General features: G+C 35.9%; 2 protein-coding genes across 4 annotated transcripts in view; one reads left to right on the forward strand and one right to left on the reverse strand.

Annotated features, from left to right (window-relative positions):
* The first annotated feature begins 1296 nt into the window (after positions 1-1296).
* On the forward strand, positions 1297-4077 carry SMIM15 (small integral membrane protein 15). Of its 3 annotated transcripts, none has more exons than XM_079144052.1 (3): positions 1297-1426; positions 2687-2809; positions 3818-4077. In XM_079144052.1, exon 3 carries the CDS (start codon positions 3852-3854, stop codon positions 4074-4076), a length of 225 nt encoding a protein of 74 aa, XP_079000178.1. In that variant the 5' UTR covers positions 1297-1426; positions 2687-2809; positions 3818-3851; the 3' UTR covers position 4077. The 3 variants fall into 3 exon arrangements, with proteins under 3 accessions (XP_079000178.1, XP_079000176.1, XP_079000177.1); XM_079144050.1 differs by having other exon boundaries at positions 1408-1530; XM_079144051.1 differs by lacking the exon at positions 1297-1426 and adding an exon at positions 1537-1715.
* Positions 4078-9851: 5774 nt separating this feature from the next.
* NDUFAF2 (NADH:ubiquinone oxidoreductase complex assembly factor 2) overlaps positions 9852-12885 on the reverse strand; it is a 179342-nt gene continuing 176308 nt past the window's right edge. Inside the window, exon 4 of the mRNA XM_079144049.1 lies at positions 9852-10177. Coding sequence (XP_079000175.1) covers positions 9926-10177 — 252 coding nt within the window. The 3' untranslated portion in view covers positions 9852-9925. The remainder of the gene's footprint in view (positions 10178-12885) is intronic.

Raw genomic sequence — 12885 nt, forward strand, 5'->3', positions numbered from 1 at the left:
TAAGTCCAAGATTAAAATAAAACACCCACACATTGGCCTCTGGAGCTAAGGACAATGAAGTAATAAATTCTGACCCCATTCTGGATTTAGTACTTGGGCAAGTTATAAGAAATCATGATTTAACACTAGGTAGTAAAAGTTTTCTGAGACACAATTTCAGTTACTGAATCTGCTTTTTCTGGCCACTAGAGGTACAGGCTAGGTCTAAACCACTATCCAGGTTTTCTAACAAGAATGATTAAGAAAACAACTGCTGGTAATACAACATACAAACATTAACATATGTCCAACGAACACTACTTTAGATTGTTAGATTATCTACCAAAAGCCTGTTCCTTGGTAAATAATAGTTACTGTTGTTGTACCTAAACTAGTTATACATGTCGCAGCTTGCTCCTCAAAGAGAACATTCTATCATCTTTCAAGAATAAAAACCTGCTTTATTTGGCACACAACAGTGAAGAGGTCTTGCAACATTTGCCAGAGGTAGTCAAACAGTTCAGTGTAAGCAATCACAAAATTTGAGCGCCAACCAAACCAGAGCTAATCTTTCAGTTCCTGTAGATTAGAAGACAATATTAACTCACCCTTTCTGCTTGTTGACTTTTGCATCTCTTTATTTGTGTGCTGAAAGAACAAGTACCTCTGTGGGAACTCTATGTTCTGACAACTTAATTATTTATCAAGTTTACTTTGGGCAAGTATCGATCATTCTTTTGTGAAATGAGGCTCTTAAATCAAAAACAAACAAACAAAAAAACCCTTCTCCCACAGAATGGCAGCATTTCCCCTTAGTAACAAGGTTCAGTGGATTCATCCTGCCCCAGCTGCTGCTTTCCCTCCCTGAAGACTTAAAATATTGTGCAATCATGAGAGGGGGAACAGGGTGAAGTGTGAACAAGGCTGAACTCGCCAGAATCTTTCAAGGATCTTCGAGGGGCACTCGCCGTGACTTCGGGGCGGTTTGTGGGAACCACCTCCTTTCTTGCCGTCGCTTCCCCACGACAAAGCCCATCACCCACCAGGAACTCCACCAACAGTGCAGCTTAAGCAGGGGAGGGAGCTGTTTCTCGACTGACGTCCGGGCCAAAGGCAGGTGACCCTACCAGTTTCAGGCCCGCTCCCGAGGCAGCCCCACGCCTTCCTGCCCATCTCTCCATCTCCGTCATGAGGCCCGGGTCTCTGGCCCTGGGGAAAGCACAGACCCACCGCCCGCCCCGCGCGGCCTCACCTGCCGCTCCCCGGAAATCTCCACGCCGCCCTGCCCCCGCCCCCTACGTCCTCTGAGTTGAAGTCCCAGGACCCACAGCAATGGCGCAGCCGGAAACTAGCCCCTCGACTTCCTCACGCCCCACTCGGAGCCTGGGCCAACCTGTGGGCGGGACGCGAGGGCCTCCACTTCCGCCTTCCTCCTTCCGGTGTGGCGGTGAGTTGCAAGTGGGAGTCCGCGTCTCTGGGGCGATGCAGAGCGGCTGGTGGCGGTCGCTGCGGTGGTGTCCGGGTGTCCGGCAGAGACGGCCGCAGCGCAAGGTGTGGCGGGGCCGACTCGGACTCCGGGAGGCCCTCTACTGTGCGAGCTCTGCCCGGCCGCGGCGGGACAAGGGCCTGCGCTCACCGGGGCCGAGGGGCTCGGGTGAACGTGGCTCCCACGGGCGGGTTGGGGGAAGGAAGGAAGAAGGATGAGCAAAGAGAACCATGAGGAAGGAGGGAAAGGAGTAAGTGTGGTTGGCGGTCTAGAACCACCAGCTGCAGCTTAAGGTGCCGGGCGGGGCTGGTCGGGAGATGAGAGCCTTGTTGACCTATCGGGCGGAAGAAGAGTAGTATCTGTTCCTTACAGTGTGAGGCCTGCCTGGGCGTCTGGTGTGATATTGAGGTGCCCTAGAGCTGTGCGGTCTGTAGACGATAACTCATTTATGTTCACAGCAAAACTGCCATAAACCAGGTCCTTCACTGTCTTGACTTCTTTAATAAGTTCTTTGCTTATTCTCTGAAATTGAATTAGCGCATTACTGGGCTGGAGAAGGATCGATTTAAGTAGAACCCGGTTCCAGTTGTGGGTGGGGACATTTGAAGTCGGAGGCTAGTGTATTTAATGTCATGTGTCTTCAGTTGAAAATAGAGGCATGATTTTTGTTGAAAATGAGAATGAAACTGGAAAGGTGGACTTGAAACCACAGTTTTTTTTTTTTTTATGTGTGTGATGGAATTGTGGGTGATTTTTAATTTGCTTTGGGGATCTCATCTGATTTTCCTAAAAAAGAATGCGAATTGTAATAATAGTTAAAAAATACCTTTGAAGTTTTTGAAGGGTAAGACTAGATGTTTGATTTTTTTTGTAATGATGTACTTAATCCAGTGAATGTCAACTTTTTTAGTATAAAAAGTTCAAGCTCTAGGAAGATATGGTGATGTGAGCCAGCTTGTCTTATAAGTCAGTGATTATCAAAGAATTTAATTGAAATAAATAATTCAGTAAAGTACTTGACTTCCAGTAATTAGGATTTCCTTACAAGGCATTGCAATTGTGTAAACTCAGATTAGGAAACAATAGATATAAAAGCCTGTAATTGATAATTTTACATGTTACAGAATTTAGAAATTTTCCATTTAAAAACTTAACTACAATTATGCTGAAAGTTGTGACTTAAATGTTTTATCTGTTCTTTTCTACTCATCCACTGTATAGAATTTAACCCTCTCAGAAGTATACTGTGGAACCAAAGAAGGCAAACCACCAAGGGTCATCTGAAATTGTGCTTGGCTTACTGATAATCCCGGACCAAATTAGAGATCACTACTTGAGCATAAGGTAGATGATTTTTTTTTTTTTTAATCCTAGCAGAAAAATTTTAAGTGTATTTACACCCATACCCTACCCAAGTATTTTACTTCTCCAGTTTGAATAAAGGTACATAAACATGAAAGGTACAAAAGCCTGTGGGGCAAAATAGAATATGTCATTCAAGCTCACACTATCATTTGCCAGATGGCTTTCCCTTATCAACTCGAAAAGGAACAAAATGGATGGCACTTTTTATGACTATTTTTCTTATTTATTAAATTGTTTATTTTATTAAGTAGGTATCTCCAAGCTGAAAGGCATAAAATAGCACACAGTTTTTAGCTTATACCTTTTGGCATATGAATGTGGGTATCATCCTGGCTCCCTTACCCTTCACTTTTCCATTTCAGGAAATAGCTATCTATCACTTTCCTTTCTCTGGGAGTGTTCTTTCATGCTCTGAGTCTTGTTTTTTTTAAACATGAAAATTTGATTTGTACTTTTGTTAATTACCTGGTAGTACTGAGGATTCTAAATGACAAACAGGATTCAACTCTTTCCTGAAATGAGCGTGTGAAACTCAAGATTCTTGTAAAAGTGTGCTATTAAAGTTTGTCTTGAATTTAGGAAGCATGTGAAAACTCAGAAGTCCTTATGACTGAGTTCAAATAGTTTGTACTTTTGTCTCCTGTAAATTTACATCTTTTAATTATTACTGTTCTGACTGCATGGAGTGGTGCACGCCTATAATACTAGCAACTTGGGAGGCTGGGGCAGGAGGATCACAAATAAAACCGGCTGGGATGTAGCTAAGTGGTAAAACACCCCTGGGTTCAATCCCTAGTCTCCCCTTCCCCCCATAAAGTTGCTATTCTGGTTGGTCTATTTGAATTTTTTTTTCCTAACGAGATATTAGTCCTTACTAAAAATAGTGCTGATTTGTACTTTGAAAAATTGATAATGGAATTGAGTTAACTATAACTTTTTTCAGAATTTGATTAACCATATAGTCTTTCTCCTGTTGTCCACCCCCAGCCTACCCCCCAGTTTTCCTAAGACTGCTACAAAGATGTTTGACATAAAGGCTTGGGCTGAGTATATTGTGGAATGGGCTGCAAAAGACCCATATGGCTTCCTTACAACAGTTATTTTGGCCCTTACTCCACTGTTCCTAGCAAGTGCTGTACTGTCCTGGAAATTGGCCAAGATGATTGAAGCCAGGGAGAAGGAGCAAAAGAAGAAACAAAAACGTCAAGAAAATATTGCAAAAGCTAAACGACTGAAAAAGGACTGAAGGAATGAATAGGCTCTGCAACCAGAGAAAAATCATTTGGAAATTATTCAGCTTTGGAAGGACTCACTAAGGTTTCATTGAATTTCATGATAGTATTATTTAGTAAATGAAATCTGACCATATAGAAGAATCATGTTAGTTTTGACCTCAGTACTGTAGTTTAGGCTTGGGTATAGAAGTTTGTTGGTATTTACTGGCAATTATTATAAATAAGCATTTATTACACAGGTTGAGTATCCCTAATCAGAAAATCCCAAACCCCAGATGCTCCAAAGTCCAAAATGTTTTGTGCACAAACATGATCCACAAGTGGAAAATTCCACACCTGACTTCTTCAAGGGTTTCAGTCAAAACACAAGTACACTAAAAAATACCATATAAAAATATCATATAAAATTACCTTCAAGCTATACAAAACAGATGAATTTTTGTGTTTAGACTTAGGGTCTATCCTCAAGATATCTCATGTATATGCAAATATTCCAAAATCTGAAAAAAACCAAACACTTCTAGTCCTAAGCATTTCAGATACGGGATACCCAACCTGCAAATTCTTAAAAATATAAGTGACTTAAGTCATTTGCCATTGTAGCTTTTGTACTGAAATGAAAACATCCTATGGAGAAAAATGAGTTTAGATTATGAACTTTATTCAAATAGTGGCTTAAAATGGGATCCTGTTCTGGACAAAGGATGTTAAGAATATAAAAGAATTATCCTCTCTAGGTGAACAGTTTGCTTTGGCTTAAAGGAGATACTGTATCTTAATCACATCTTTTATCATTATTGCTTATTCCTTGGAATGTAATTGTTTTTGAATTTCTCAAAGTAAAGTAGTATTAATCAGTGAGTACATAGGTCTATTTTCTTCATTTTTTTCTGATTTTAGCCTTTAAGACAACTGGCAATTATCAAGACATTCTCATTTTTAAAACCTAATTTTATAAAGAATTCTCTTGTGAATACTACCTTCTGGTTTTAACAGTTTTTGTACTTATGAACACTGCCATTTTCTTAAGAGATGAGTTGTTGTTAACACTGATTTAAAGCTTGCAGTAAAAATGCCAAATGCTGTAATATCTTGGAACCTGTTTATTTTTGTGTTAATTAGAACACTGAAGTAGATAAAAAGTTTTGTCAGATAATTCGTTGATTATATAGATGGCACTTTTGGTTTTATTCCATTCTTTAATAACTCATAGGGAGTGATGTCCTGTACTTCTTGATCCAAGTTTGAGGTGCAAACTAAAATTTGATATTTCTTTTACAAAGTTAGTTTATAACAGCTGTCATAAGTTCTTAAATAGTAAAGAAAGGCTTAAAATTCGGGAAGATTTTGTTGGGCATAATAATAATTGCACAAATAGGATAAATCATATTCAAAATGAGAGTGATATAGTTGGAAGTACAGAGTTAAAGGATCTTTCAGTTAAGTAGTATAATTGGAACTTGTGACTTTTAAACATGGCTTTTCTAAGTGCATGGTCCAGTAATCTTATTCACTGTATTTAATAGCTTATTAATGTTTCTGCACCTCTGAGAATGAATTTTAGGTTATATAATTGTCCAACAGCTCTAATTTAAAAATGAAACCAGATACTGAAATAAATTTGATACTTTTATAAGAGGTCCTGGATTTTTGTCTTTTTTGGGAGAGAGTAATAAGATATATAAGTTAGACTTTCAAAGGGTTATGAATTTCAGCTGTAGCTAAATGTATTTGTAGAAGTTTAGGACAGTGTTTCTCAAATTTGAGAACCTAAGATTTCTGAGAACGTTTATACACCAGTATGAATGACACTTAATGCTATTTTTAGGTTACCTATACCTACTTGATGTCAGTATATTGGATACATTATAACTCTAGGCACTGAAATAATTCAATGTTTAGTTATGAGCGATTTTTTCAGGTGACCTAGGATGTGCTTTTTGTATTGTAAAATGAAAACCTGTTTATATAGAACTACTGGTCTTCATGGGTCTGCAGAGCCCATTTTAAGAAAAACTAGGTTAAGATAAATCCAAAATATGTTTGGGTGTCTTTAGTCAAGCTGTTCATGGAAAGAATTTATATACATGTTTTGTTTGTGGAACATTTTAGAGTAATACAAGTATTGAAGCAAAGAATATAGTCCTTATAATTCTCAGTTCTCTTAGTAAAGCTGTGGTTTCATTGGTTCTGTTGTAACAATTTAAAAGTATTTTTCTATGATTTATTAACGTCAACATTAATTTCATAATTTTTTGACAATCTTTTATTCAGCTTTTTTCAACATTTATAGAGCTTTTTATGATGAGTTCAAAAGGTCTTATAATATTTATGTCTGGGGTTAGGAGGCATAAAGCAGAGACTATTGTGAGGTTTGGGATTTTAAAGAAAATTCCATCTTCTCTCACCTTAGTAAACAGTATTATTTTTTAAAAATCCCATTTATCTAGAATACAACTTAAAAAAAAGCCTACTTATTTAATTATGTTGTTTTTGAAGTTCTGAGAACTAGATAGTCAACTTTTTAAAGGGTGTTTTTGGGGAAAATGAAACTATCCCCAGATTGCCTATAATATTTTACCAGAAATAAATAAATAGAGATTTGTGTCAGAATTTGAGCCGTGATAACCACTACTGCTATATCAGATGTGTAAGTGCATTTTTAAAACTTACATTTCTTTAGAATGGGCAAACTGAAAATGAGCTTAGGAAGCTGTGAGCAGAAACTCAGGGCTGAAATAATAATAGTGCCTTACTTTGTCATTACACATAAAGTGGCAGGGGACCTGTACATCTTAACTGGCTATAAATGAGAGGAAATTTGATCCTGTTTAGGAATTATTGTTTTTAATGTTTGCATGTGGTTATAGGAAATCACTGATTTACTTCATTTCTAGAATATATGTAAGGACAAACTGCATTTCTCAAACATAGGAAAAGAAATTGGATGGTCAGATACTCAAAGTTTGGGAAACACAAGTAGAACCTGGATAAGTTTCTGCATGATTTGTTAGCATCTTTTTTTAACCTAATATAACCGCCATAGATTCTCCTTTATGCCTCTTTTTCCCCCAAAGAGCATAACACAGTTTGAAAAAGTCTAATCTAAATACATTCAGGTTATGTTTTTTTAAAGTGTTAATGAGACAGCATTAAAAAAAATCAGCGTAGTGGTTTTGATTCAGGATTAATTAAATTAAATAAATGATAGCCAGAAATCTGTTAGAAGAATGGAGAAGAATTATTTCCTCCATTTTTTTGTTTTTATATTTTTTGTATTTTTTTGTACCAGGGATTGAACTCAGGGTACTTTATCCACTGAGCCACATCCCCAGCCCTTTTAATTTTTTATTTTGAGACAGGGTCTCACTAAGTTGCTTCGGGTCCCCTGCTAAGTTGCTGAGGCTGGCCTCAAGACTTGTGGTCCTCTTATCTCAGCTTCCCAAGTTGCTGGTATTACAGGTATGTACCACCACGTCTGGCATTTTGTTGGTTTTTAACTTCAAATACATAAGGCATAGCTAATTGGCTAGATTTAAACTCCAGAGACAAAAAAATATATTTTTTTAGTTGTTGATGGACATTTATTTATTTATTTTTATGTGGTTCTGAGGATTGAACCCAGTGCCTCACACATGCCAGGCAAGTGCTCAACCACTGAGCCACAACCCCAGCCCCCAAAATATTTTTTGCACTTTAAAGTTTGTGTAATAGTAATTAAGCCTATTATTGTAAAAACTAAAATATATGTGTATAGTATGTATAATAGGCATATAAAGCCAGGAAGGACTTAAGTGTCTTTGCTAAGAAAGTACCTAAGGTATATATGATGATTATGTTAACATGAACGATTTTTAATCTTGAGACTGAAGTTTTTAAAATAGTTTTGAAAAACCATAAAAAACTTGTAAATGACCAAAATATAGTTACTTTAAAAATGAAATATGGTGGACAAGCTAATATTTAATATTTTAATTCTGTTTTGCGAGTGTCTGGTCTTAAAGCTAGGTATTTTTTAAAAGTTGTTTAGAAAGGCAAATCCTAATCAGGACAAGATTATAGTTAATTTTTAAGTGTAGGACATCCCCTAACAACATCCTCTAATGATGCAATCTGTCTACACACTTTGGAGGAAAAGAGTATGGGTGGGTTATTGTGACCCTCATTCCCACCTATCAAAATTGCCTTGACACTGCATGCTCTACTGGCAGTGGTGGGCCAGTATCATCATTTTACTTGAACATAACATATTTTCCCACAAAGATTCTTGGCCATGATTTTCTTATGTTGCTTATGTCAAACAGGTCTTTTAAAATGAAAACTAAAAATTAAAATTAATGTAAATTATACTGTATGCTAATATTTTAAAACACTACATGGAAAACATTTGCAAAAGGTGTATATGGGATGCAATTAATAATAGGAATTTGGCAGTAGAGACATTCTAGCATGCTAAAAGTATTTACAATTTTCCTTTCAATCCAGAATTTAAGAACATGTTAATCTCAAGTCACAATCCAATTGTTACTACAAATTATAACTTCTTTTATATTACCTAATGGCTCTTCTTTTATATTATCTAATGGCTAGTTCCTTTTTTTGCCTCTGTGGTAAAATATAATATCACTTGGTAGTGATCTGACAAGACATAATGTTTAACCTGATATTAACAGGGCTGTTGGAACACTTGAATTAACATCTAGGGCTTTTTTGTCATTCAATAAGTATGTTATAGTGATTTTGTCATTCAGTTACTTTTTTTTAGTGTAAATGCTTTATAAAATAGTTGTATTTTTACATAGCTATTTCTTAGAATTTTCATGTGTATATTTTTAGGAGTACATTATTAACATTAAACCAAGGATTTCCTTGAATTATTCAGAGCTTAAAAGTTTGGGTCTTCATTTCCTGAGTATTTATTAAATACCTGTTCTATGCCAAACACCGTGAGATAAACTCTACGTTAAAATAACAACAAAAATTTTGTTGTGCATTCTAGAAAATGATCCTTTGAGAGTACTTTTGTTGTTATCAGTGTCATCTGTCTACATTTTTCAATATGCAAACCACTGATTCCCAGCTATCAGTGGGAAATGCATTCTGTTTGAGAACTCATTCCTGTTTTATTTTTCAAAATAATTTTCACTCTCATGGAACTTATTATCCCATTTCTCTCTTTGCTGTTCTTTAAGACTTTCATGATGGATTATCTCCTCTTGGTCCTAATTCCTCTCTTCAGACTCCAGCCACAGTTTAGCCACAGTTTAACCATAGGCTAGTTTTGGTCCCATCTTCTCATCAATGTGTGTGTGTGTGTGTGTGTGTGTGTGTGTGTGTGTGTGTGTGTGTGTGTGTGTGTGTGTTGTTGTTTTTTTAGCTAAATTTCTTTGCATTTACACATTTTATCCAAGTTCATGTTTTTTATTAGTCCTTTGAAATCTTTAGGGTACATCTCCAAAAATAAAAATACCATTTTTTTCCTTTTATATTTTATTATTTGGGAGAGCTCACTACCCTTATTGTATCAAGATGTATCTGTGGGGGTTCCTACCTAAGGATCCTATATGCACTGAGCATTCACAACTACCTGACACTCCTCAAAGTAGTAATCTAAGAAGGGAAAGGAAATTTTAAGCAAATTCATAAACAAGATGAGGACTAAATCAAGTGTCAGATTCAAGACTGAAGAATTTAGGCTTCGATCTTCACAATCCCATTTTTCTTATGGGTACTAAAAAGGAATTCTTAAGCTGAATAGAATACAGAGCTATTGTACACTCAGAAAATAGAAAGTAACCAACTTTTTATTTGTTTAAATAGTCATGTCTGTGTAAATTAAATGATTTCACCAGAGTGTAATTCATTGATTTTGGCTCTTGTCATCTTGTGGTATCCAAGATCCTGGCTGAAAGGTTTTACCAGTGCTGGTGGGAGCCACTGAGGGTTCTTCCTTTCCGAAGTATGGAGCAGAGGCATGCCCTTTAATTTGAGTTTGAATAGGTGGAGGCAAGTGTTCTTTGATGGTCTCTTTACTAAGGAGTTTTTCTTTTTCATAAAAATCTTGACTTTTTATTTTTATTTCTTCTCTATATTTTTCATTCTTTAGTATTTCCTGCACATATGTAAATAGAAAAAAATATTAAATCAATAGCTTAAAGAACCCAAAAAGGCTTTATGAAAACAAAAATCAATAAAAATAAAATATTTACATGATACTTGCTTTTTCACTTAAATGCGTAGATATATACAGGATCATTTTTAAAAATCTATTTGATTATATACCACTGTTAAAATGTTCCTCATTTTATGCTAGAAATAAACATGAAGGACCACAGAATAGAAATAATTTCTTATCCCAAAATGGAAATAAGCTACTTAACATGAAATATTACACAGGAGCATAAGTCACTTGAAAGATTTTCCAAGCTTATCAACTATTTTCTGCCTTAAAATTCATCATCAGTGACTACTTTTCCACCAAAGAGGAAGAGTCAAACAAAGGTACTGCCATTTTTTTTTCCCGTGGGAACTAAAGTGTTAATGCTAAGGCCATCTTACAGTTCCAAATCCAAGCCCATCTATCTCCTTTTCTTTAGAGTGATAATGGCAGAGGATAGGAATAGAATGTGAGTTCAGCATGCCCTGAACGCTAGTTCCAAAGACACTTTGCTATTGGAAATGCTTCCTCAAATCAGTACAGACAATTTGCAGTGCAGTTCTGTTTCTCAGATTTGCTGTTAGATCTAGAAGGATTTACACCCAAAATAATGATATGTTAACTATTTTACTAAATATTAAGTCCATCACGTTTAAGAAGCAGCATTAAATGTACCACTAAAAAAGGCAGTTAAACTTCTGTACACTCATCCTTGATTTCAATGATGCCAACTTCTAAAAAGATGTATCTTAAAGACAGATGAAATGTTTTTTCTTCTATCTTGATCATTTTTAAATAGATGAAAAAAAATTAATACCTTTATTTTTATATGGTGCTGTGGATCAAACCTAGTGCCTCACATGTGCTAGGCAAGTGCTTTACCCCTGAGCTACAACCTCAGCCCATGGATGAAAAATTTTAACGTTTTTGCTTATCTGTGTTTTCTGTTTTTTCTTTAGGAATAAATGTCATTTATAATATGAAAAAATTAGAATGTTAATGTAACACAACATTGACAAAAAGAAGTTCTCAAGTTATTTTTTAAATTTCAACACTTCAAAAATGACACTTAAAAAGGCAATATCAGGGCATCTAAAATGTATGATGTGATCTTTCTAAAGTGAATTTCAAGTAGTATAGTCCTTTAAAAAGGTAAGCACCAATATTTAAAATAATGAGTTGAAGTTAAGAGATGGTGGTGCATGTCTCTAATCCCAGCTATTTGAAAGGCTCAGTAGGTGAATCTCAAAGTTCAAGACCAGCATGGGCAACTTAGTGAGACTTCTTCTCTAAAAGGTTGTAGATGTAGCTTAGTGGTAGAGAGCCCCTGGATTCAATCTTCAATATCCTCCCTGATGTGAACAAAATAAAAATTTAAAAAATTGCGATAGTGTTATAGACTTTTATATGTGGGGAATGGCCCATCTAATGAAATTTCTTCCTCAAATATATGAGGAAAAGAACAATGTTTATAAATGTTCTTGTTTTCACAATAGAGCAAATCCCCATGCATGGTTTAATAACCACAGGAATTGTAAGTTTAAGGGCAGCTGCTAACAAGTGAGGGTGAGAATAGAGAAATCAGACTTTGCTTTTCTTATACCATATAGAACTCTTATGTAAAGTGATTTTATACAAAGGAAATCTTTTACTATGATACCGGAAATAATGAAAGTAGACAAAAGTACTTTTATCGTATTGCTATGTTCAAGTTCCTGTGTCGTCATGTGAAAGCTCACTCTGGGGAGCAGAATGGGAGGTTCAGGGCCAGGTTAAACTTACCCTAATAACTGATCTCAAGCAGTAGGAGGCTACTCAGGCTGACATGGAGCTTGCTTGATCTTGGCAAAATAACATCAGTTACATCTCCTAAAACTACCCATGCCTCCATTGCTGCAGTTGGACAGTTGGTACACGAATGTGCCTTCTGAATAAGAGGGAACAGGGGCTAGGATATAGCTTGGTGGTAGAGCACTTGACTAGTTTGTATGAAGGCCTTGGTTCAATTGCTAGCATCTCCCAAAAACAAAACAAAACAAAACAAAAAAAGCATCTTTCATTTCTCTTTCTTTCAAACAATTTCTCTTTATATAACATTACTCTTCCAACTCAGTTTCTTTCTTAAAACAACTATTTAAGTAAATGAAAAGCCAACTTGATTATGGTGATAATTTTGATGTGTAGATGCATTAAAGACTGCATAGTTGAAAAACAGGGAATCTATACTTTTTCCTAGAAAAATTATTTATTCTTTTTGGTATCAGGAATTGAACCCAGGGATACTTAACCTCTGAGCCACATCCCCAGCCCTTTCTAATTTTGAGATGGGTCTCACTAAGTTTCATAATGCTAAGTAACTTGCTGAGGCTGGTCTTGAACTTTAGATCCCCCTGCCTCAGTCTCCTGAGCTGTTAGGATTATAGGCATAAGCCACTGCAACTGGCAAATAATTATTTTTTTAAACTAATTGCTACCCTGCAGAACCCTGCTAAGTGTTCAAGGGAAATTAAATAGAACATAAATCATTTATAAAAGGAAATCTAGTTTTGTAAATATTTGGAATCAACCAAATGAAAGTAGGAATTATATTAAGAAAGTATTTTAGCATGGAAACTATCATAAAGCAAAGATTATTTTCCTTAGAATTCCTTGGAACAGTATCA

The sequence above is a fragment of the Sciurus vulgaris genome, assembly GCF_902686455.1.
Source record: "Sciurus vulgaris genome assembly, chromosome: 6".
In the NCBI taxonomy this organism is placed as follows: domain Eukaryota; kingdom Metazoa; phylum Chordata; class Mammalia; order Rodentia; family Sciuridae; genus Sciurus; species Sciurus vulgaris.

Coding starts and splice junctions, on each gene's coding strand:
- SMIM15 (XM_079144052.1), top strand. CDS start 3,852: ATGTTTGACATAAAGGCTTGGGCTGAGTATATTGTGGAATGGGCTGCA.